The sequence below is a fragment of the Eucyclogobius newberryi genome, unplaced genomic scaffold (assembly GCF_026437365.1).
Source record: "Eucyclogobius newberryi isolate DKJ021-1_F unplaced genomic scaffold, fEucNew1.0.hap1 SCAF_5, whole genome shotgun sequence".
NCBI classification, from domain to species: Eukaryota; Metazoa; Chordata; class Actinopteri; order Gobiiformes; family Gobiidae; genus Eucyclogobius; species Eucyclogobius newberryi.
This window is the reverse complement of record NW_027316167.1, coordinates 23,121,010-23,144,774: the sequence shown is the minus strand read 5'-3', so window position 1 is coordinate 23,144,774 and position 23,765 is coordinate 23,121,010. Positions and strand designations below refer to the sequence as shown.

Below are 23,765 nucleotides of genomic sequence, written 5' to 3'. Positions count from 1 at the left end.
CCAACCCCCACTTTGGGAAACACTGACATGAGGTATAATGGTATAATTGATAACAATTATATGACAACAATAAAGGATTAAAAGATTAAAAGTGCAATACTGTTCCTAAATTTCTAGTTTACAGCCGAAAGTAGTTTTACAAACAGTATCTAATTCAAGTTTCAAAGGGAGTCATCTGGACTAGGTTCTACTGGGAACTCATTTTTAATCTGAAGGTACTGGTTTGAGAAGCTAGAATTTATAATACATTGAGGTACAACGACGACGACGACGGCGGCGGCGGCGGCGGCAGCAGCAGCTAGTAGAAGTAGTAGTAGTAGTAGTAGTAGTAGTAGCTGCTACTACTACTACTACTACATTTCTCATAGGTTTTCATGATTGACTAAGGAACACAGAGCTCCCTTGTGTCATGTCTCACTCCTGAGGTCCCACCACACGTGGACAGTATTTAGACAGTAGCTGTTGCTTTGTGTATCTATGAATGTAAAATAAATAGATAAAAAGAAATCCAGAATCGCAGCAATATTAGAGACAAATTATCATCTATTCCACTACGTATAGCTTTAGTCTCAAAGAGAGCTGGATTAATAGCTAATACAAACAAGACAACAACAGATGAGACAACACCTGTTCTGGGTCGATAAACAACAGAAGGGACTTAAGGGGATGACTCTTTTTACTCACTGCTCGCTTATCTGATACACATGTGGCTCAGAGGAGAGCACATTCATCTCACATCTTTTTAAAATAAACACTAGTAATATTTTCATGATAGTAGAATAGATTTGCCTAATAGAAAAAACAAAGGCAGGACAACAACGCTGACCTGCTTTAGCTTACAGTGTGCGTCATCTGTTATGACTTGTTCCTTGGACAGATTTCCGTCACTATTGACAAAGAATACTCAATAAGTTTAAAACAGGTATTTACAAATGTCCAGCCCTAACACTTGGTCTTCCAACATCATTCCATACACATCAATTCAACCTGATTCTAAGGCTTCATGTTATTCATTTGTCAGCGGTCAAAGCGTGAAGGTTGATTGGTGTACTATACAGAATAGTATTAATAGTATTTTTAATTAAGTCCAAAAGTAAATTTCTAGATACAGTTCATGGTTAGAATTTTTTTTATATTCCTTTCAATCCATCAGCATCTATGCATCAGCATAGTTTATGTTTATAACCTAAATATAAATCAGCACTGACCACAAACTTCAATATTAAATTAAAACTAAAGATTGTGTAGCAATCAGATTTGGTGCTGTCATGATATTTGAAGTAATGCACTGCAAAAAGGCAGGTGTAATAAATGTTTAATAAAGGCTGACAGCTGATTAGGACCTCACACAACATATGTGGGTATTATTACAATGAGGTTTTTGGAGATTTTAAAAGTGAAATTAAAAGTGAAATACTGCAGAAATTAGAGCAGTGCTTGGTGCAGTCCGATTTGAACAAATCAAATCTGACATAAAGGAAAGTTAAAAGAGACTGGAGCGGATGGAGCACGTATGGATGAAAATGAACAGCATATTTCAGACAATACGGACGAGCTGCAGACTATGAGGGCCGAGATGGAGGCACTGCGAGCTAAGGTGATGACGCTGCAGACAGTGTGGTGGACTGGGAAGGTGGTGTGTCCACTTCTTTGTGAGGATTGGAGCCAGGAGCGGCCGGGGAGCTTTAGGGCGTTTTGATCTTTTACATGATCAGGTTTTTTCATGCTGAAAACATGATCCAGACGTGGCCAAATAAACCAGAGGCTGTAACACCCCACAAGTGCACTCCAGTGTTTATTATCTTATGTCTTCTAGCTACGCCATATTTCACTTTTCATATTTTGATATCTGCGCTGGCAGGTTCAAAGGTTTTCTCCCTTTTCCTTTTATCCGCTTTCTTATTTTTTGTTATAATGTCATCTGTTTCCTGTTCTTGTGTTTATTTGTTCAACCAGACCAGAAACATTTGAAAATTATCAATGCGATCAACCCAATGGCATTGGAGGTTTTACAAGTAGCATCCTTTAACATTAACGTTAATGTTAACAAAAATTAGAAGAAAAAAAAAGAATAGAATCTATTTTTAGACCCAACAAAATTGTGCTATTCCTCTGACAGAGGCAAACACAGGAGGGGAGTTGCAGTATTGATTTCAAATCGAAAAGCTTTTGAACCGAGTGTTGAAAGTAAAGAGGGCAGATATGTACTGGTTAAAGGAACTATAAATGGAAAGGCTTTTACTCTGCTGGATGTGTTATGTCTACCAGGGAGTGAAGGAAGGACCACAAAATCACATGTCTTGAGAGAATTTTGTTGGAAAAATGTGTCACGTCTTTTCATAACACCGTGTCAAAGTACCCAATATTCACACAGCGATGCTAACTGTTGAAGAAACTGTGGCAGCCAGGAGGCAAACTACTATAACGTGTTTTGGGACTGTCTTGTTGCTCAGGAAAATTGGACTGAAATCAACAAAGAGCTACAGATTGTATTTGACATTAACATCCCTTTGATTTTCAAACTATGTACTTGGGCCTCAAACCTTTTCTGCCATGGATACAATAAATGAATACCATGGAATGTCATGTTGGCAGCAAGGAAAATTGCAAGGAAATGGATGACACAAACACCCCAATGATCAAGGACTGGACTGACATTATAACCGACATTAGGCATATTGTCGTGCGGTTTAGTAACTGGTAGAGCTTTGATAAACAGTTGATATGCTCTTTACGTATTCTGTTAGTGCATCAATCATTTAGTTTACTGAACAACACTTGCTCAAGAAAATATATATCATCTGTCTCTGATTGTAAAAGGTTATTTGAGTCATACTTTTCTTTCCTGCAACACATTTCTGTTCACTGCAAGCTAGTTGACATAAAAGGTTGACGCACATTTTGGTGACGACAATCCAGTACATATTCTGCCCTGCCGACAAGAACACGTGATTAAAAGGAACTCACTAGCTATGCAGACGTAAGCTCGTGAAAAAGAGTCATGTGAGGAATGTGTGTCTTCTTCTAAAATTAAGGCATTTCTACAATTTGGTGAATAGTAGTCGAGCGTCGATGTAACTTTTGTCTGGTGGGGGTGTCTCCATGATTGCTGTTCCTGGAATGTTCCACAGTACAGTAATACAACAATCTATTTAGCATTGATTCAAATTCAGTGTTTTTATTGCCAAAAACCTAACAATCAATGAAAATGATTGTCTTTTCACAGCTGTAACACTATCGGTGACCCTGCTTAGAAGATAGTTTAAAGCTTTACTGCGGAAAACTTCTGCAAAGCAACAAATATCCATGGAGACAAGCAGAAACCAACCAGTTACAAGGCGCACCTTTATATGGTTGTATTTAGCTTGTGTGTTGTGTAAATGACTGTGAAATGGTTGTCTGTCAGTGCACGTCAGCACTGTAATTAACGTATCGACTGCATAATGCATGTACTAGTGGACGGCTGACTGGAATGTGTGCCTGTCATTATGTGTCCTTTGTGCTGATTAAATATGAGACAATATGAATTATGATATAATTTGAATATAAAGCAAGCAATAAAGGCTTGCATGCACTAATCCTAGAAAAGAAACAACCTTACTAAGAATACTGATAACAAATTATAGAGTCCATCTTAAATAATTAGTGAACTGGCTGCTGCATCAGTGTCTACACAACTCTCAAGGCCATTATTTGTGTACACTGCTTTACTCAGAGCAGATATTAAAAAGCAGGAATCATCTGAAGCTTTTTGCACATGTAGCCCTTACAATGATGAATCTCGTGCACACAGACATTAAAACACATTGGAGAATAATACATAGACCTACTTTAATCTCTATAACAACAGGGGTCATAGACAAAGCTAAGATAGTAAATTAAAGGAGGGACAGTGTTTTGCACCGTCAGTGAACAATAGAGTGAACTGCAGGAGCCTCGGGAAGTGGATGTGGCATATTCCTTTCATGACAAGTCAGAGGAGAGCAGCCGGGTCTAAAATAAAGCTATTTGCTGCTGACCAACAAGGCTATACCGCTAAAATGTGTCGAGTAAGCGACAACCAGCAGACAAGATATAAAGTGGATTTATCAAGGTGAAAGTAAGTTAAATGTAGTTTGGGATTATTGTGTGGTCCTGCCCTGGGATTTTCATACAAATAATCTTTGCATGCTCCATAAAGCTCTTTGGCCTTGCTTTATATTTATTCATCCACTCTCCTTCCTCAAGTCCAAATATTCTTAATATTTGCCTTAGTTAATGCTTAGAACATCTTTGAGGGGTCGGACTTGAACTTCCACTCCTGTTGAGTACCAATATATTTCTCTCTTTTATGTACACATGTACATAACAGACATATTTATCAAAAAATAAACTAAACCTTTGGGAAGACTTTTTGATGTTACATTCTCAATATTTACAACTTACAATACATCCTCATACTAAAGATATGTATTCTGTAGTGGGACAAGATCTCCTGAGATAAAATGGCCACAAAATTGAACACACATTTTTTTTCATTGTTCGAAAAACATGGGTTAGGGGCTGATGAGTTGTACTTCTTGAAAAGCTTTAACAGAGTTACAATGACACCAAGAAAAAATAAATCAGCTCGTCCTCCTGTTTACTGCATACAACACAGTCATACAACATTTCTCATGCACTCATGACTCATGTCACTGTAACTTTGCTGATGACAAACATTCAGAAGTGGGGTAGTTTTGAACCGTACCTCCACAGTCAAGACATCATCATTTCCCATTTGCAGAAATGTGAGTGTAGAGTGTAACCAAAACAGTTCAAATCAGTATACTCAGTCAACCTCAATAACAACCTTTGCCGTTGTCACCCTTGAACATTTCCTAAAATCCATAATGCGGTTAGAAACCGTTAGAAACACTGAAAGGAAATATGTGCCAATAGAAATTGAATGACCATGGCCAGGCCTCTTCAAACGAAAACTGCTCTTATGCAAGACTGACACTGAATCCGGGTTTAGATATTTTTGTACAAAGCCGAGAGGCAGAGGCACGGTGACATATAAACATTGTGTAACAGGAACAGGGTCAATATGTTCTGCTTACATTACACACTTTTTTGAGGAGCAACAAGCTGCACTGTGAAAATGAATACGACAATACAAATGAGTGTGACAGGCTAATTGACTTACTGTTATAACTATGCTCCCACTGTGAATTACTGACTCGGTTTATCATCTCTCCAAGCCACAAGAGTCAAGTTCTAGATAAAAGCTTTATTGTGTACAGCATTTGAAGAACACAAAGCAAATCCTATAACATATTAAATCCTGGGTTTATCATAGTTTAAACGATGTAGTGTTTCTTGCTGGAGATGTAAATAGGTTTTACAGATCAGGGGATGCAACAAGGACTAAACACAGCAGTCTGTGCCCAAAAGAGGATGTACTTTACACACCTGTAAGATCACTCATGTCCACTACCAAAACAGGCACATCCCAATCAGCCATCGTGCCATGGGCTAAACAGCGTCCTCAATGCCTTGTGTCATCCCTCACTCAGAGAATAAAGTTTCCCACACATAAGTTCAGATCAAATCAATGCCACTGTTCACATCGGGATGCTGCTGTGCTGTGGGGACTCATTAGGAGCCCACCCACTCGAGTATTCAATTGTAAAGAATCCATCGTCTCTGTTTCAAGCACCACATTTTCACATAGGACAAACACTATTTTCATATCCACCTTTGGGAAATGGCTTCAGAAATGTATGTTTATTCTGTGGAACAGAAGATACACAATGTAAAGTTGTATCTGGAAGGACATCTGGCATAATAATCAAAATGTATTCGTATGCAAAATGCTGCACCTTTAAGAGACAGAGTTTGCAAATGTATAATAGAAAAAAGAATAAAAAAGAAAGAAGGAATATGAACTTTATTGAACATGAACATTATTTGCGAAGCAAATTAAATATAATAGAGATGGGCACAATTCAGGATTTTTCATTTAAGAGTGGTCCATACTTAAAGTAGTCATTTGGACACATTTGATTTTCAGATTTCTGGATGAATATTGAAATATCCAGAGCTAAAAACTCCTGCCTTTACTCAAATTCAATCATTTGTGTTCACAATACAATTAAAATCTTGAACAGATCATCATTTGTGTCCTCTTATTTGCCATTGCGGCTCATTATATGCACTAATAGTATTTAGACAAAAGAAAAATGAGGGAGTAACCCTGTTTGGATAGCCAATTGATTCTTATGCATGAATACATCCTTAAATAGCTCTGAAAAGGATGTGAAGTTCTGATAAGCAATGGTATCTGCAGCTTCTGAGTCAAGCCAGCGATGACATATCTGTGACCAGCCCACTGCTTTTAAGTAGGACAAAGGCAGGTGAGGTGCTTTGTAATTGACTTGAAGATGAAGAAGTCTAGTGAGAAAAAGCGTGCACATTTTAATCCTTCCTCCAGCTCCTCTTCACTTCACCACCTGGAGAGCTGCTCATTAAGATGCTGCAAAACACATATATCAAACAGAGAACGCTGTCAAGTTGTACCCTGTGGGACTAAGCTGTATTACGCTCCATCTATGTATACTTTTATAGAAGACGTTTCCCCGGAGTGCAGGCTGTGGGACATTCACTTATTAGTAGTGAATACTTGAGATATGACTGGAGGTCATTTCATCATGTGTATTTTACTACTTCAAAAAAAGATTGTGGTCACATGATCAACAATAGATGTCAATAGATGTTTATTTATTTTTCTACTGTGAAGTGATTTTTCTAATGAGCTTCAAGACACAGAAGTATATTCATTGTTTATTTATTAATTGGGATCCCCATTAGCATTATCTGAGGGCTGTCCATTTAAAAATCATTATTAATTACTTACAAACTTATACATTATAATTTCATATATATTTCATAAATTGATCTGTCTTTTTAGAAAATATATTTGTAGCCATCAAATATGTCCAGTATTGTTCGAGGTTGTTCTCAGGATCAAGCTTTATCAAAAGAGACATTAACTAAAGTTATGGCTTTGGCACACTTTGGCAATAACCTTCCTTCAAACAGACTTGCATATAAATAATTAGTTTATTGCATTAGGCTATAGATTCAACAGCTGTCTCTCTTTTCCCCTCTGTCATAAAGAGTCTGTTTGGCTGCCAGTCCGTTTGAAGCTGTTGATGCTCTTTTCCCCCTGTAAGGAGGTGGACAGGAGACTGACACTGAGGAGGTCAAATTGTCAGATATTGGGCCATGATTGGTTGTGAGATGTCAGTTTTTAGATTATGCAGTGGTGACAGTGTGTAAGTGTTTGACTGACTTGCCCTATTGATGTTGATTAAACCTGCCAAGATGAAGGTCTGAACAGTGACAAGCACTACATCTTACTCAACACATAAATATGAAGGACACTTTATTCTCAACTTTAAGAAAACAACTGTAGAAATGTGGTGTATTAGTTGCAACAAGGCTTTTGTGAAGAAATAATTGTAATACAATAAAAAGAAGAAAATTGGTAAACATGGACAAGCAGCCAGTAATAACACAAAGACTGTGGTCTGCTTTTTGCAGGGGTTATTTTAGGCCTTTAGAGGACAACTACCCCTGCTCTCAGACACCCATCTCTGCATGGAAGATTATAGCTATTGCTGTAGGCTATTGCTTTGATCTCCATTTGGCTGAGAGCCACTCCCTCAAATCATCCAATACCAGCAGGAATATAGCACAAAATCTATTTGTACCAGATCATACACACTATATATTGATATAGAGTGATGTAAATATGAAACTCAACATTGTATTTGTTGGGCCTAAAAATGGATGCCTACAGTAATGATGGTCAGGCCAAGTCATGCATTCCATTTCAAGATGATGGAATTAGAACAAGAAGGACTAAATATTGTTCAACTTTTTGCTTGGTGCAGAGAGCCTGGTGCAGAGAGCCTAGTGCCTAGTGCAGAGAGCATGGTGCAGAGAGTATGGTGCAGAGTATGGTACAGAGTATGGCACAGAGCATAGTGCAGAGCATGGCGCAGAGAGCATGGTACAGAGAGCATGGTACAGAGAGCATGGTGCAGAGAGCATGGTACAGAGAGCATAGTGCAGAGCATAGTGCAGAGCGCATGGTGCAGAGAGCATGGTACAGAGAGCATAGTGCAGAGCATGGTGCAGAGAGCATGGTACAGAGAGCATAGTGCAGAGCATAGTGCAGAGAGCATAGTGCAGAGCATGGTACAGAGAGCATAGTGCAGAGCATGGTGCAGAGAGCATAGTGCAGAGAGCATAGTGCAGAGCATGGTACAGAGAGCATAGTGCAGAGCATGGTGCAGAGAGCATGGTACAGAGAGCATAGTGCAGAGCATAGTGCAGAGAGCATAGTGCAGAGCATGGTACAGAGAGCATAGTGCAGAGCATGGTGCAGAGAGCATAGTGCAGAGCATGGTACAGAGAGCATGGTGCAGAGAGCATGGTACAGAGAGCATAGTGCAGAGCATAGTGCAGAGCGCATGGTGCAGAGAGCATGGTACAGAGAGCATAGTGCAGAGCATGGTGCAGAGAGCATGGTACAGAGAGCATAGTGCAGAGCATAGTGCAGAGAGCATAGTGCAGAGCATGGTACAGAGAGCATAGTGCAGAGCATGGTGCAGAGAGCATAGTGCAGAGAGCATAGTGCAGAGCATGGTACAGAGAGCATAGTGCAGAGCATGGTGCAGAGAGCATGGTACAGAGAGCATAGTGCAGAGCATAGTGCAGAGAGCATAGTGCAGAGCATGGTACAGAGAGCATAGTGCAGAGCATGGTGCAGAGAGCATAGTGCAGAGAGCATAGTGCAGAGCATGGTACAGAGAGCATAGTGCAGAGCATGGCGCAGAGAGCATGGTACAGAGAGCATAGTGCAGAGCATGGTGCAGAGAGCATGGTACAGAGAGCATAGTGCAGAGCATAGTGCAGAGAGCATGGTACAGAGAGCATAGTGCAGAGCATAGTGCAGAGAGCATAGTGCAGAGCATGGTACAGAGAGCATAGTGCAGAGCATGGTGCAGAGAGCATAGTGCAGAGAGCATAGTGCAGAGCATGGTACAGAGAGCATAGTGCAGAGCATGGTGCAGAGAGCATGGTACAGAGAGCATAGTGCAGAGCATGGTGCAGAGAGCATGGTACAGAGAGCATAGTGCAGAGCATAGTGCAGAGAGCATAGTGCAGAGCATGGTACAGAGAGCATAGTGCAGAGCATGGTGCAGAGAGCATAGTGCAGAGAGCATAGTGCAGAGCATGGTACAGAGAGCATAGTGCAGAGCATGGTGCAGAGAGCATGGTACAGAGAGCATAGTGCAGAGCATAGTGCAGAGAGCATAGTGCAGAGCATGGTACAGAGAGCATAGTGCAGAGCATGGTGCAGAGAGCATGGTACAGAGAGCATAGTGCAGAGCATAGTGCAGAGAGCATAGTGCAGAGCATGGTACAGAGAGCATAGTGCAGAGCATGGTGCAGAGAGCATAGTGCAGAGCATGGTACAGAGAGCATGGTGCAGAGAGCATGGTACAGAGAGCATAGTGCAGAGCATAGTGCAGAGCGCATGGTGCAGAGAGCATGGTACAGAGAGCATAGTGCAGAGCATGGTGCAGAGAGCATGGTACAGAGAGCATAGTGCAGAGCATAGTGCAGAGAGCATAGTGCAGAGCATGGTACAGAGAGCATAGTGCAGAGCATGGTGCAGAGAGCATAGTGCAGAGAGCATAGTGCAGAGCATGGTACAGAGAGCATAGTGCAGAGCATGGTGCAGAGAGCATGGTACAGAGAGCATAGTGCAGAGCATAGTGCAGAGAGCATAGTGCAGAGCATGGTACAGAGAGCATAGTGCAGAGCATGGTGCAGAGAGCATAGTGCAGAGAGCATAGTGCAGAGCATGGTACAGAGAGCATAGTGCAGAGCATGGCGCAGAGAGCATGGTACAGAGAGCATAGTGCAGAGCATGGTGCAGAGAGCATGGTACAGAGAGCATAGTGCAGAGCATAGTGCAGAGAGCATGGTACAGAGAGCATAGTGCAGAGAGCATAGTGCAGAGAGCATAGTGCAGAGCATAGTGCAGAGAGCATAGTGCAGAGAGCATAGTGCAGAGAGCATAGTGCAGAGCATCGTACAGAGAGCATAGTGCAGAGCATGGTGCAGAGCATGGCGCAGAGAGCATAGTGCAGAGAGCATGGTGCAGAGTATGGCACAGAGCATAGTGCAGAGCATGGTGCAGAGAGCATGGTGCAGAGCATGGTACAGAGAGCATAGTGCAGAGCATGGTGCAGAGAGCATGGTACAGAGAGCATAGTGCAGAGCATGGTACAGAGAGCATAGTGCAGAGAGCATAGTGCAGAGAGCATAGTGCAGAGCATCGTACAGAGAGCATAGTGCAGAGAGCTTAGTGCAGAGAGCTTAGTGCAGAGCATGGTACAGAGAGCATAGTGCAGAGCATGGTGCAGAGAGCATAGTGCAGAGCATGGTGCAGAGAGCATGGTGCAGAGAGCATGGTGCAGAGAGCATAGTGCAGAGCATGGTGCAGAGAGCATAGTGCAGAGAGCATAGTGCAGAGAGCATGGTGCAGAGTATGGCACAGAGCATAGTGCAGAGCATGGCGCAGAGAGCATAGTGCAGAGAGCATGGTGCAGAGTATGGTGCAGAGAGCTTGGTGCAGAGAGCTTGGTGCAGAGCATAGTGCAGAGCATGGTGCAGAGAGCATGGCGCAGAGAGCTTGGTGCAGAGAGCTTGGTGCAGAGAGCCTGGCGCAGAGCATAGTGCAGAGAGCATAGTGCAGAGCATGGCGCAGAGAGCTTGGTGCAGAGAGCTTGGTGCAGAGAGCATGGTGCAGCTTTAGAAAAGGTCACCTCCCAATGCTGATTGCCTCAGGTGTGAAGCTGATCGCGCCTGCAGTGGACTGCAAGGCTCACGATTTGGTCGCCCTGATGGATTTATGAGTCAAAATGCATCTTAACTTCAACTTCTCTTCTCTTCCTGATGACTCCAACTCATCCACCACATCAGACATCGAGAGGTCTCTGGAGCTGACTCACCGCTCCGTTAAAGTCAGCGTGATCGTGGCCCTGGGCGTGATGATCACTCTGGGGAATATCGCAGTTCTCCTGGTCATCTCCTCCTCCGTGACTGGGTGGTCGAGGAACTCCCGGTACCTGCTGCTGTCTCTCACGGCTGCGGACTCTGCGTTTGCGCTGCTGGTCATGCCTCTGAACCTGTACGTGAGTCTGCTCGGGGATTACGCCGAGGGCCCGGACGCGCTGTGTCACGTGGTGGCCTTCTGCAACGCCACGGTCTACTCCACCTGCATGTACACCCTGGCCACCATCAGCCTGGAGCGATACGTGGCGGTGCTTTACCCGCTCAAATCGCGTGCCATGTTGACCAGGAAAAGGACTCTGCTGCTCATCGCCTTTTCGTGGTGCTTCCCCCCAATTTTGCTCTTTCCAATCTCACTGCCAACGGACATAATCCAAGTGCACTTTTCCACGGCGTCCTTGGTGTGTAATCCATCCTACTCCACAAACGTGCTTTACTCTCTGAGTCTGACGAGTTTGATTTTCTTCCCATGTTCTATTATTATGACCTTCTGCAACCTGAGAGTTTGGTGCGCGGCCAAAAGACAGAGACTGAAACTGCGCCAATACGACTGCGCCCGACGCAACAGGCCTAACGTGGCCTCCAGGGTGCTCGTGCCCGTCATGGCGGCCTACTACACCTGCTGGACGCCCTGCATGGCCGCCATGATCTACAATGGTATGTGGTGGTGCAACACGGATGTTCTGTTTCATGAGTTCTGATGAGGGGTATTTTTATGAATGACAGTCTTATAGAACATGACAATTCATGTTCAGGTTAGTCATATTTTTCTTTTTCTCCAGAGAGCAGAAGGATAAAGTGTGACAGCCACTGTGTTAAAGGTGCACTATGTTTGCTTTGCCCATAATGTACCACAGTATGGCATTAAACCTGTCCATCTTCATCAAGACACTTGGCAGGTCTGTGATGATTTAGTTGAGTCATAAAAACAAACTACAAAAACAAAACAAAATTGAATAAATGTGTCTGTTTTTTATTTAGAATTTCCCATTTATGAATCTTCTACAGCTTGTTCTTGTTGGGGGTCGCGGGTGACTGGAGCCTATCCCAGTGACTTTGGGCCTTAGGCGGGGAACACCCTGCTTGTTAACAGAGACGCACAGACAACATTCACTCATTTTTAGAGCTGCCAATTGACCTCACACATTCATGTCTTGGTAAGAGGAAACCAGAGAAACCACGGTAACACGGGTAGAACATGAAGACTCCACCCAGAGAGCTCATGTGACATTGGTCTGGCCCAGGAGTCGAACCCCTGAACCCCATGTTCAATGCCGTACAGTAGATGATTATGCAAGCATTAAGATTCCATGAGACGAGCAGGTAGCTTAGAAAAGTTACATAGTGCCGCTCAAGTTATTATTCTAAGCCTGATTTACACAGACGTCGTCATTTATTATAGAAGATAACATCATGTATCCTGCACATGCCTCATGACCAGCGTCTCTGATGGTGTTGCCAGGCAGTTGCTACACACTTCTCAATCCTGTGCATGTGTCTGTCTTGCAGCAGTCTCTGGGAGAAGTGTACCGGAGTGGGCAGAATTTGTTGTGGTGTGGCTGCCAACCTCCAATGGCTTCCTCAACTGCATCTTCTATTTCTGGATAAACCAAAGTTTCCGCAGGAAATTCTTCCTCATCCTGCAGAAGCTCACCCTGGCTCTCTGCCCAAAACTGGCCAACATCTTTGGGTGGTACTCTACTTCCCAGATTCAGTTTGTGTCAAACATTTTTGATAATAACAACAGTGTACACGGGCGGTCGGCCAGCGTATCGTCCACAACCACCTTACTGTCTTTGGCATAGGAGCTGGACGTCATAAAGACGCCCTCTGAACTGTGGAGGATCTTCCCCAGGGAATGTCCCACTGTGAATCTGCAATGCTGATAATGAATGGTAAGAAATAAACTGCAATACACAAGTGGCAATTTAATACCAGAATGTACAGCTGTAAGCATAATTTAATATTTTCTTTTTATATATTTTTATTCAGTTTCAGTCATGGTTTCTGTTCTGTTGAGTGGAACACTTTAACTTTTGTCTGGATAACTTTTTTTGTTCATTTTATGTAAATTTGGACACACTGTAAATGGTCTCTTAATTCACCCTTTTAGTTGTTTTATAGTTGGTGACAAACTTGTGTAAAGCCACTCTTTTATGTACTTTAATGTGTTTGCTCAAGTCAATGTTTCTTACAAAATTTGGATTAGTTCATTACCAGGAACAGATATGAAATGTTGGCAAACTGACGTGGAGATTAGGAGCACTTTGAAAGATTGTGGCCATGTAGTTTGTTGCCAGTTTAAGACCTTGGCATATATCAGCTGAGAGAAGTTAACCTTTTGAGTCGTGCTGTTTCATGTACCTAAGGAGCCATGTAATTAAGCAGTTCCACTGTAGAAAGGTCAGCACATTTGTGCCAACAGGAGATAACTCTGGTAACCACAGCTGCTTTGGATGTGATTGTGAGATATTAAGCACATCATTTACATTATTACTGTCAAAGTTTGGTTTTAGTGTAAATCCAGATTCAAATAAAAGTTGAATAGACAATGGAAAGGAAATGTTTCCATTTTTAGACATGAGGCTAAAGCTTTTGGCCATGACTCACTATGATTCAGATGACTCTTGTCTGTTGGAAATATGTGTAAAATATTTGTAAGTTATATAAATTTGTTATTGAACAGTTGTGTAAATAAAGCATAAAGCCTTTAATGTTACCTGCAGTTCTTTTGTCGTCCAGCATGTGTAGTTGTACACATTTCTAACATTAAATTCTATTTTACAGAATTCTTAATGTGAAGCACATTATGGAAATGTCTCCAGTTACCCATTGTATAACAGTCAATAGGGTATTAATATCAGCTGTAATGGTGTAGGGATTGTCTTAGTATCTATCTACATACTGGAACATTAAAGTGCATTCATTATCTCAAAACAAAAGCTTCTGAAACACGAGAAAAGCCTTTTGCACCTTGGTAACCTGTTCAAAGGATTTAGACGCCACAATACTTTTTGAACAAGTAGCACTTTTGTAATGAAAGATTTAGAATTTTGGAATAAATACAATGACCAATGAATGAATAAAATGACAGATCAATCAGCTTTAATAATGCCCTTTGTCTGTTACTGCCACATTAGAGGGTTCTTTCAGACTTTCAGTCTCCGAGGACAGTGGAGTGTTGTGCATTAGTAGCTCTGCCTCTCCTGGAGTGTCTGTGCTGATGGAAATAACAAGTGTTTCGGTCACAGAGAAGGATGCTGCTGGCTTGATGGCCTCACAAACGCCCACTGGTACAATATACTCTCGCATATAGAACATCCTTTTGCCTGCTGACCTCACTAAATCACTAAATCCTTTACAGGGATCTATTTTTTATTGAATTTATAATGCACGTTATCCTACATAAAATCTTTAATCAAAGGTGTTGGTTATTTAACGACAAAAACCTACATTTAGCACTTGTTCGTCCAGTTTTGTAATAATTCAAAAGAACATGAATGAAAAAAATAGTGTATATGCATTGATAGTAAAATATGGTCGCAGTGCCATCTTGTGGCAGACTTAAGTATTACTCACTCTTCTTGAGGGAAAGCGTTCATTTGTTGCTCCTTAGCGTCCGTTAAATGGAAGTGGCAATTTATCTATTGCACTTAGGGCTGCAACGATTATTCGAGTTAATCGAATAATTCAATTATTGAATTATTCGAGTTAATCGAATAATTCAATTATTATTGATTCGATGCTTCGTTTAATTTACATATTTTATTAAAACACGTGAATCTGTGGCGCGCGGAGCGCACGGAACGACTTGTGGCGCTTTTGTTTCCCACAGACCTTCCTGAAGCAGCTGAAGCACAACAGAGAGAGCGGCGTGTTTTAAACTCACGAGTGCGACTCATGGATCTGTTATAGGTGCGACGGGAAGAGTTTTGATGTGTAAAAGAGCAGGTGCCGCGAGCTGCCGCCACTAGTTCCGCGCGCCGCCGGCCCCATCCTCCGCGTCCTCACCGCGGACCCCCGCTTCACTCGCGCTCCACACTCTGTTCCCTGTCGCACTCGTACGTTTCAAACATGCCACACGCTCCTCTGCGGCGCCTTGAAACGGTCAACACATCTATGGAAACAGCAGGAAGAGCACGGCCATTATAATAATCTGATGTCAAACAGAAAGCCAACGCCGTAAAGTGACAAAATGCAAAATGTAGGGCCACCGCTCCAAACACCAGCATCACTGTCCCACACACAATGTTTTACAAACTAATGTCTTATTTTAAGTTATGTGACAAACACAAATGAATTCATACTGTAACTGTTACAGTCTGGAGACAAGTTAATTAGCCCTTTATATATTTTCTTTATATATTCTTTATGTTCAAACAGAACACTTGGACTGGTGAAATGTTGCTGTTTTGGGGACAAAATTATGTCAAATTAAGAATCAAATGTGTTTTTTTAGGCAGAAACTCAGTTATTTGTTTATTACAATGAACTATAACGTTTATTTAAAAAAAAATATTTAATATGCTTTTAAATGGTTTACGGATTGTACAAAACAATTAACCGATTCATCGATTAATCAAAGAAAAAAAAATCGATAGATTAATCGATTGCTAAAATAATCGATAGCTGCAGCCCTAATTCCACTAAATTAATTTGAGTGAGTTCCCTTTCCATTTCATTTTGCTGACAAACATGTTTCAATACAGTTTGCATAAATTGTTTATTCAGAAACATGATGGCAGGAGAAATGAACATAGCAGCCCCTTACGGTTTTAAATAGCATCTAGTCTAAATAGTCAATCTAAACAAGCAAATGAATGCACATATCATTTCTGGATGAATTGAACATATGGTTGACAGTGTATGTTTGAGTTGACACAAACGTCTATTTACGGATAAAGCATCTAAAAATAAGTTCATTTTAAATCAATGAAGTCAATTATATTATACAATTCACCAGTGTAATAAAATAGCATATAAAGTTATGCATTAGGATACATCTTTTCACTTGTTACTGTGAGCATCTAGTAACTGGAATAAGGACAGGATTTTGTCCTCCAGTGAAGCAGGAAGTACAACAAAAACATTTCAACATCAGATCTTTCAACAAACAAACAAAAAATCATTTTGGAAAAACAAAACTTCTTTCGTTAATATGTGAATAATCGTTCGCAGGCAGATAAATAGGTATGAGTAGAATAAGGTAAAGAGTAAAATGCATTTAAAGACGTTTCAAGTACCACCCCATAATGACAGACATTTAAAACAGACTTCCATCTGCGTTCAGAAGGAAGAGGTTTTGGTCAACATTTCAAGGCCTTCATACGCCGCAAGCTTGATGACAAAGTACTTAACAGACCTCAGGAAGACTTATGTTCAAATATATAATAACGGTAGGCCACACCTACTACAGCTGCAGCAACAGCTGACATCAACAAGGTGGACCAAGTGCTGCTACGGAGAAGAGACAAAAAGCACATTACTACCAGACTCCAGACACTAAACTCTTGTATAGTGAGAAACGGTAACAAACACACTTACGTGCTTTCTCCTGGATCTGTGACATCAAATTCCTAGAAAATGAAAACACATTACATTGTAGTCTCCTCAATTGCAAGTATTGTAATAATTACAATTTCTGATTAGAACTTACCTTTGGCTTTTCCTTTTTCCTATCATCCTGTAAAAAAACAACAACAATACATGTTTACAGTCAATTAAACAGGACACCTTGCATGCTGTCACGTATTATTGTACTAGTAGACTTTATTGTCCCGTAAAGACATTTCCCCTCTGTATTTAAATCAGTACTTCAGGAGCAGTGTGCTGGTGTGTAGCGCTTGCCTGCTCCTCCTGCGTGCCAAGTGGGACCGTTCTGCAGATGTAGCATATACACGCGCAGCAGACGCACACGCAGCAGACGCACACGCAGCCGTCGCAGACGCAGCAGCAGCAGCAGCAGCTGACGCAGCCGTCGCCGCAGACGCAACACACAAGCAGAACGCAGCGCAGAACGCAGCGCAGCACACGCAGCGCAGATGCAGCGCAGACGCAGCGCACACGCATCACGTTTCATTTACGGTTTACTCGCCTTTCACCTGTCATGATGATCACTACAGACTTATTGTTCAATAAATGAATTCAAACTGAAACAATATATTATTGTGTGTACCTTTTCTCTAGTTGTGCACTTGTCTTTTGTAGGAGGATATTAGAATTGTAGAGTTTAATAAACAGTGGTTCCCAAAGAGGGGTCTGAACCCCCTGGGAGTCGCGAGGCCTGAGCTGGGGTCACGAGATGATCAAGATATCTTTTAAATTTTATTATGACACGTATGATTTGACTAAATTAGTTCCACTAATAGAATAAACTATTAAAATAAACAATATTATGCCCGATTTGACAGGTTTTCCTGTTTGGATTATGACCGGCATCAGTGCCATTGTTATTTTGAGTATCCATCCATCCATCCATTTTCTGCCGCTTATCCGGGGCCGGGTCGCGGGGGCAGCAGTCTGAGCAGGGACTCCCAGACTTCCTTCTCCCCAGACACTTCCTCTAACTCCTCCGGAGGGATCCCGAGGCGTTCCCAGGCCAGCCGAGAGACATAGTCTCTCCAGCGTGTCCTGGGTCTTCCCCGGGGCTTCTTCCCGGTGGGACATGCCTGAAACACCTCCCGAGGGAGGCGCCCAGGAGGCATCCGGAACAGATGCCCGAGCCACCTCAGCTGGCTCCTCTCGACGTGGAGGAGCAGCGGCTCTACTCCGAGCTCCCCCCGTGTGGCCGAGCTCCTCACCTTATCTCTAAGGGAGCGCCCAGCCACACGGCAGAGGAAACTCATTTCGACCGCTTGTATCCACGATCTTGTTCTTTCGGTCATTACCCAAAGCTCATGACCATAGGTGAGGGTAGGAACGTAGACCGACCGGTAAATAGAGAGCTTTGCCTTTCGGCTCAGCTCCCTCTTCACCACAACGGTCCGATGCAGCGACTGCATCACTGCAGCCGCTGCACCGATCCGCCTGTCGATCTCACGCTCCATCCTTCCCTCACTCGTGAACAAGACCCCGAGATACTTGAACTCCTCCACTTGGGGCAAGGACACCCCACCCACCTGAAGAGGGCAAGCCACCTTTTTCCGGTCGAGAACCATGGCCTCGGATTTGGAGGTGCTGATTCTCATCCCAGCCGCTTCACACTCAGCTGCAAACCGTCCCAGTGCATGTTGCAGGTCCGGGTTTGATGGAGCCATCAGGACAACATCGTCTGCAAACAGCAGAGATGAGATCCTGTGGTCCCCAAACCGGACACCCTCCGACCCCTGACTGCACCTAGAAATTCTGTCCATAAAAATTATGAACAGAACCGGTGACAAAGGGCAGCCCTGGCGGAGTCCAACATGCACTGGGAACAGGTCTGACTTACTGCCGGCAATGCGAACACAGCTCCTGCTCCGATCATACAGGGACCGGACAGCCCTGAGCAAAGGGCCCCGGACCCCGTACTCCTGGAGCACCCCCCAAAGGACACCCCGAGGGACACGGTCGAAAGCCTTCTCCAGATCCACAAAGCACATGTGGACTGGTTGGGCAAACTCCCATGAACCCTCGAGCACCCGATGGAGGGTATAGAGCTGGTCCAGTGTTCCACGACCGGGACGAAAACCACTCTGCTCCTCCTGAATCCGAGGTTCGACTATCGGTCGGATTCTCCTCTCCAGTACCTTGGAATAGACCTTACCCGGGAGGCTGAGGAGTGTGATCCCTCTGTAGTTGGAACACACCCTCCGGTCCCCCTTCTTGAACAGAGGAACCACCACCCCGGTCTGCCAGTCCAGAGGCACGGTCCCCGAACGCCACGCGATGTTGCAGAGACGTGTCAACCAAGACAGTCCTACAACATCCAGATACTTTAGGTACTCAGGGCGGATCTCATCCACCCCCGGAGTCCTGCCACCAAGGAGTTTGCGAACAACCTCAGTGACTTCAGCTTGGGTGATGGATGAGCCAGTCTCTGAGTCCCCGGTCTCTACTTCCTCTCGGAAGACGTGACTGAGGGATTAAGGAGATCCTCAAAGTATTCCTTCCACCGTCTGACGACATCCCCAGTCGAGGTCAGCAGGCCTCCACCCGCACCGTAAACGGTGTTGGTGAGGCACTGCTTCCCCCTCCTGAGGCGCCGGACGGTTTGCCAGAATTTCTTTGGTGCCGACCGATAGTCCTCCTCCATGGCCTCCCCGAACTCCTCCCAGGCCGGGGTTTTTGCCTCTGCGACAGCACGAGCCGCGGCTCGCTTGGCCTGCCGATACCTGTCGATGACCTCCGGAGACCCACAAGCCAGAGTGGTCTGAGAGGCCTCCTTCTTCAGTCTGACGGCATCCCTTACTTCCGGTGTCCACCACCGGGTTCGGGGGTTGCCCGTGCGACCACAGCTCCGAGCAGCTGCATCAACAATGGAGGCGGAGAACATGGTCCACTCGGACTCAATGTCCCCAACCTCCCCCGGGACATGGGAGAAGCTCTCCCGGAGGTGCGAGTTGAATACCCTACTGACAGAGGGCTCCACTAGACGTTCCCAACAGACCCTCACAATGCGCTTGGGTCTGCCAAGTCTGTCCGGCTTCTTCCTCCGCCATCGGATCCAACTCACCACCAGGTGGTGATCGGTCGACAACTCTGCCCCTCTCTTCACCCGAGTGTCCAAGACACGCGGCCGGAGGTCTGATGACATGACAACAAAGTCGATCATTGACCTCCGGCCTAGGGTGTCCTGGTGCCATGTGCACTGATGGACACCCTTGTGCTTGAACATGGTGTTTGTTACGGACAATCCGTGGCTAGCACAGAAGTCCAGTAACTGAACACCGCTCGGGTTCAGATCGGGGAAGCCGTTCTTCCCGATCACCCCTCCCCAGGTGTCACTGTCATTGCCCACGTGGGCGTTGAAGTCCCCCAGTAGAACAACGGAGTCCCCGGTCGGTGCACTGTCCAGTACCCCTCCCAAGGACTCCAAGAAGGCCGGGTACTCTGCACTGCTGTTCGGCCCGTAGGCCACCACAACAGTGAGAGACCTGTGAGAGCATCTTTGTCTCAAATTGTAGGAAACCCCTAGAATAACTTCTGTGATTATAGATATTTACTAGCTACTTCACCAACTACTGTCATTCTAATATTTGTTCATTGCAGCCCAGGTTTTTTTTTTTAAAACAGGTTTGTTGGGATTATCCTGCTTTAGTGTAATGTAACTGAACTTTGTTCAGTGCACATGTGTAGTGACTTCCAGAGCCACACGGGCTTCCAGGGGCCAGTGCTGTTATGGTCTTCATACCATAACGTGCAACTAAAGTGGCACAAACAGCCTTCTCCTACAACGCAATAGAGTGGAACAATCTTTCTACCGAACTAAAAAGTCAAACTATTCAGCATTCTCTGTGGAACTTAAATAGTGGTAATGGAATAATCAAATTTGTCAGCATTGCCTCGTAATGAGCCTGATTAACCGTTTGTAATCTGTAAATATGTAATTATTTCTTCACAGGACAAATTCTAGTATAGTATAGTGGTATAGTATGCTATGTATCGTGATATGATCTGATATTTATGGACCGTTTTGATGTGCAAAAGCCAAACTGGTAGGTCATGTACTCCTAATGTTTATGCAAGTACTTGTTGAATGACATCTGTGGTTGTGTGTGGGGGTATTTGGGTCAGAGTGTCAGAGAGTGGACTCTGTGAAAGGATCTTATTGTTGTCTTTTATGAGTGTAATGTCTCTGTACATTGTCCATTCAATTAATGACAAAACTAAGCAATGGCATTAAATAGCTTCAGTATAATTTATCGTGATATTTTCTGAATCGATATATATATCACACTTCAAATTGTGTTATTGTTATTACAGGCTGGCCTTTCACAATTATATTAAATACAGAATCTAATGTAAACGTAGGGATATTTTGGCATTGTATGGGGTGAGTTGTTACACAGTGCAAGTGGGAGGGGTTTGGGGCTTAAAAGCAGAGCTATTATGGGCTTCCTCTAATCAGTCTGTGGCTGGTTGCAGTGAGGGCCACATCAGCACCATGATAAAGAGAAAAGACTCACTGTAGGAAGTATCGTATCCATCTTTGCATGTAATTTGTAAATATTGACTTTATGGAAGTTGGGTCAGCAAACAATGTAAAATTGATATTTTTCTGGCTTGGCCATTGTACTGAGGAAATGATCCCACAATTATCTAGCAGCTGGAACCGATCATGTGTTTTGATTGAGGGGGGCAAACATGGGTGCCCAGTGTAACCCAGACACAGGGAGAACATGCATGCGGGGCACAGGAGTCAAACGTGGGACCTTTTTTGCTATTAGTAATATTAAGGTCAAATGCCATGATGTGAACCCTTTCAATCACAACACTTGTGTTGCACTTACAGGATGAACCTCTCCAACATAGTACTGCTCCAGCATCTCCCGAGCATCAGTGGAATGACCCACATCTTCAAAACTCTCTGTGGCATCTGACCCCGCCTGCTCCAGCAACACCTCCTCACCACCAGGATGCTGCAAACAGAACAGGGATGGTGTGACGTTACCTCAGTTAACTTGTTGCGATTTGAATTACTATCATCATTATTGAGGCTGCTGAATATTATAACACAGTTTTAGCTCAGCATGATTAGACGGGTTCGTACAATAGCCCATTTCCAAATAAGATAAATATGTATATATTGAACAAAACAAAGCTTAAACTAATGTCTTACAATTTCAGTTATATCAGTGTCCCGTTGGCACAAAGTTACAGCATGTTTGAAGACTTGAACAAAATTTTGTTCAAGTCTTCAAAAATGCTGTATGCACAGATATATATATATATATATATATATATATATATATATATATATATATATATATATATATATATATATATATATATCTGTGCATACAGCATGTTTGAAGACTTGAACAAAATTTTGTTCAAGTCTTCAAAAATGCTGTATGCACAGATATATATATATATATATATATATATATATATATATATATATATATATATATATATATATAGTTACAGAACAGTTGACCTTACCTCTTCAAGGAAACCCGTGACGTTATATACTTTATCGTGGATAACGAGCCATGTGTCATTGCTCAAGTTATGCATTCTAATGTCCTCTAACGTGTAAAACTTCACATCTTCTACTGCACTTTTCTCATTGCCGGGTCCATCGTCTGCGTTTAAAAGTTTGTCGTTGGCCTCTTCTCCCATTTTAACGTAATAAAAAGGTTTCGCACAGTGGTTTGTTTGAGATGCTAACTATTAGCTTCTTTAGCCGGATTGGATAACCAGGAAAAACAAGTAACAATTTCGACTCAAATCCTCGCTTGTAAAAACAATAGTGCTAATATACAAGTCTGAAAGTCGGTGAGAAAAAAAACAATGTTACTGTGTGCCAATGAGAATAACAAAAATAACAGCTGATGAGATGTATCCATGAAGCCTAGACGCATTTGTGAAATACATAAGCGGCGCATGAGCAGACGTGTGAAACCAGCCAATGAACTGCGCCGTCACTAAGGAAATACTCCTCTGACCAATCAGGACTCAAGCTATGGCCTCAAAGCCAATCAGAAACGACCACTTGATGCTCGCCTGAGCACGCAAACTGTGCGTCGTTTGTAGCACATCAAGGGCGGTGGGGGCGTGGATGTATTATATTAGGGGGAGGGGGGAATAAAGTGTGAAGTATAAAGTCTAAAGTATAAAGTGTTGTTGTTGTTGTTGTTGTTGTTTTATGGCGGTTGGCATCCAAGTGTTGCATTACCGCCAGACTTTATTCCTCAGACTTTGTCGTAGTCCTCAGACTCTGTCGTAGTCCGTAAAAGTATGTGTGAAGTATAAAGTCTGAAGTATAGAATCTGAAGTATAAAGTCTGAAGAATAAAATCTGAAGTATAAAGTCTGAAGTATAAAGTCTGAAGTATAGAATCTGAAGTATAAAGTCTGAAGTATAAAGTCTGAAGAATAAAATCTGAAGTATAAAGTCTGAAGTATAAAGTCTGAAGAATAAAATCTGAAGTATAAAGTCTGAAGTATAAAGTCTGAAGAATAAAATCTGAAGTATAAAGTCTGAAGAATAAAATCTGAAGTATAAAGTCTGAAGTATAAAATCTGAAGTATAAAGTCTGAAGTATAAAATCGGAAGTATAAAGTCTGAAGTATAAAGTCTGAAGTATAAAGTCTGAAGTATAAAGTCTGAAGTATAAAGTCTGAAGTATAGGCGGTCTAAATGAAATCTAAAGAATAAAGTCTGGCGGCAATGTAACACTTGGACACGAGCCGCCATATAACGCCAAAGAAGAAGAAGTAGGCTTTTTTATTAATATTATTATTATTTTTTATAGAATAACTCATAAGAATTTCAAGGCAACACACTTTCCTTTCTAATTAATATAGTGTGTATCAAATGCGGGTTAGGCCTCCTCAGGCTGTAGGCTGAATGTGGCCTTGCTGATAATAAGAGAGTGGCTTAATGTGCACGCTGCTGATAACTTATGTCAAAGTCCAAGGAATCTAGTTATAAACCTTCAGGGGCCTCTTTTGCACATGGTCGGTTGGCTTAATACTTTGTGGCTTAGAAATAAAGCCCATAGC

At 42.8% G+C, this 23,765-nt stretch overlaps 2 protein-coding genes across 3 annotated transcripts; one reads left to right on the top strand and one right to left on the bottom strand.

Moving 5' to 3' along the window:
* Positions 1-10,879: 10,879 nt before the first annotated feature.
* LOC140381695 (adenosine receptor A2b) lies at positions 10,880-13,711 on the top strand. Of its 2 annotated transcripts, XR_011931258.1 has the most exons (3): positions 10,880-11,772; positions 12,625-13,010; positions 13,108-13,146. XR_011931258.1 is itself a non-coding variant. In XM_072465807.1 (2 exons), exons 1-2 carry the CDS (start codon positions 10,965-10,967, stop codon positions 12,918-12,920), a joined length of 1,104 nt encoding a protein of 367 aa, XP_072321908.1. In that variant the 5' UTR covers positions 10,880-10,964; the 3' UTR covers positions 12,921-13,711. The 2 variants fall into 2 exon arrangements, 1 of the variants encoding a protein (XP_072321908.1); XM_072465807.1 differs by having other exon boundaries at positions 12,625-13,711.
* A 2,157-nt stretch (positions 13,712-15,868) lies between these two features.
* Positions 15,869-22,681, bottom strand: cyb5b (cytochrome b5 type B). The gene is made up of 5 exons (XM_072465640.1): positions 22,201-22,681; positions 21,546-21,674; positions 16,772-16,798; positions 16,660-16,691; positions 15,869-16,572 (listed from the first exon to the last, which is right to left on the bottom strand). Exons 1-5 carry the CDS (start codon positions 22,378-22,380, stop codon positions 16,479-16,481), a joined length of 462 nt encoding a protein of 153 aa, XP_072321741.1. The 5' UTR covers positions 22,381-22,681; the 3' UTR covers positions 15,869-16,478.
* Between the last annotated feature and the right edge of the window lie 1,084 nt (positions 22,682-23,765).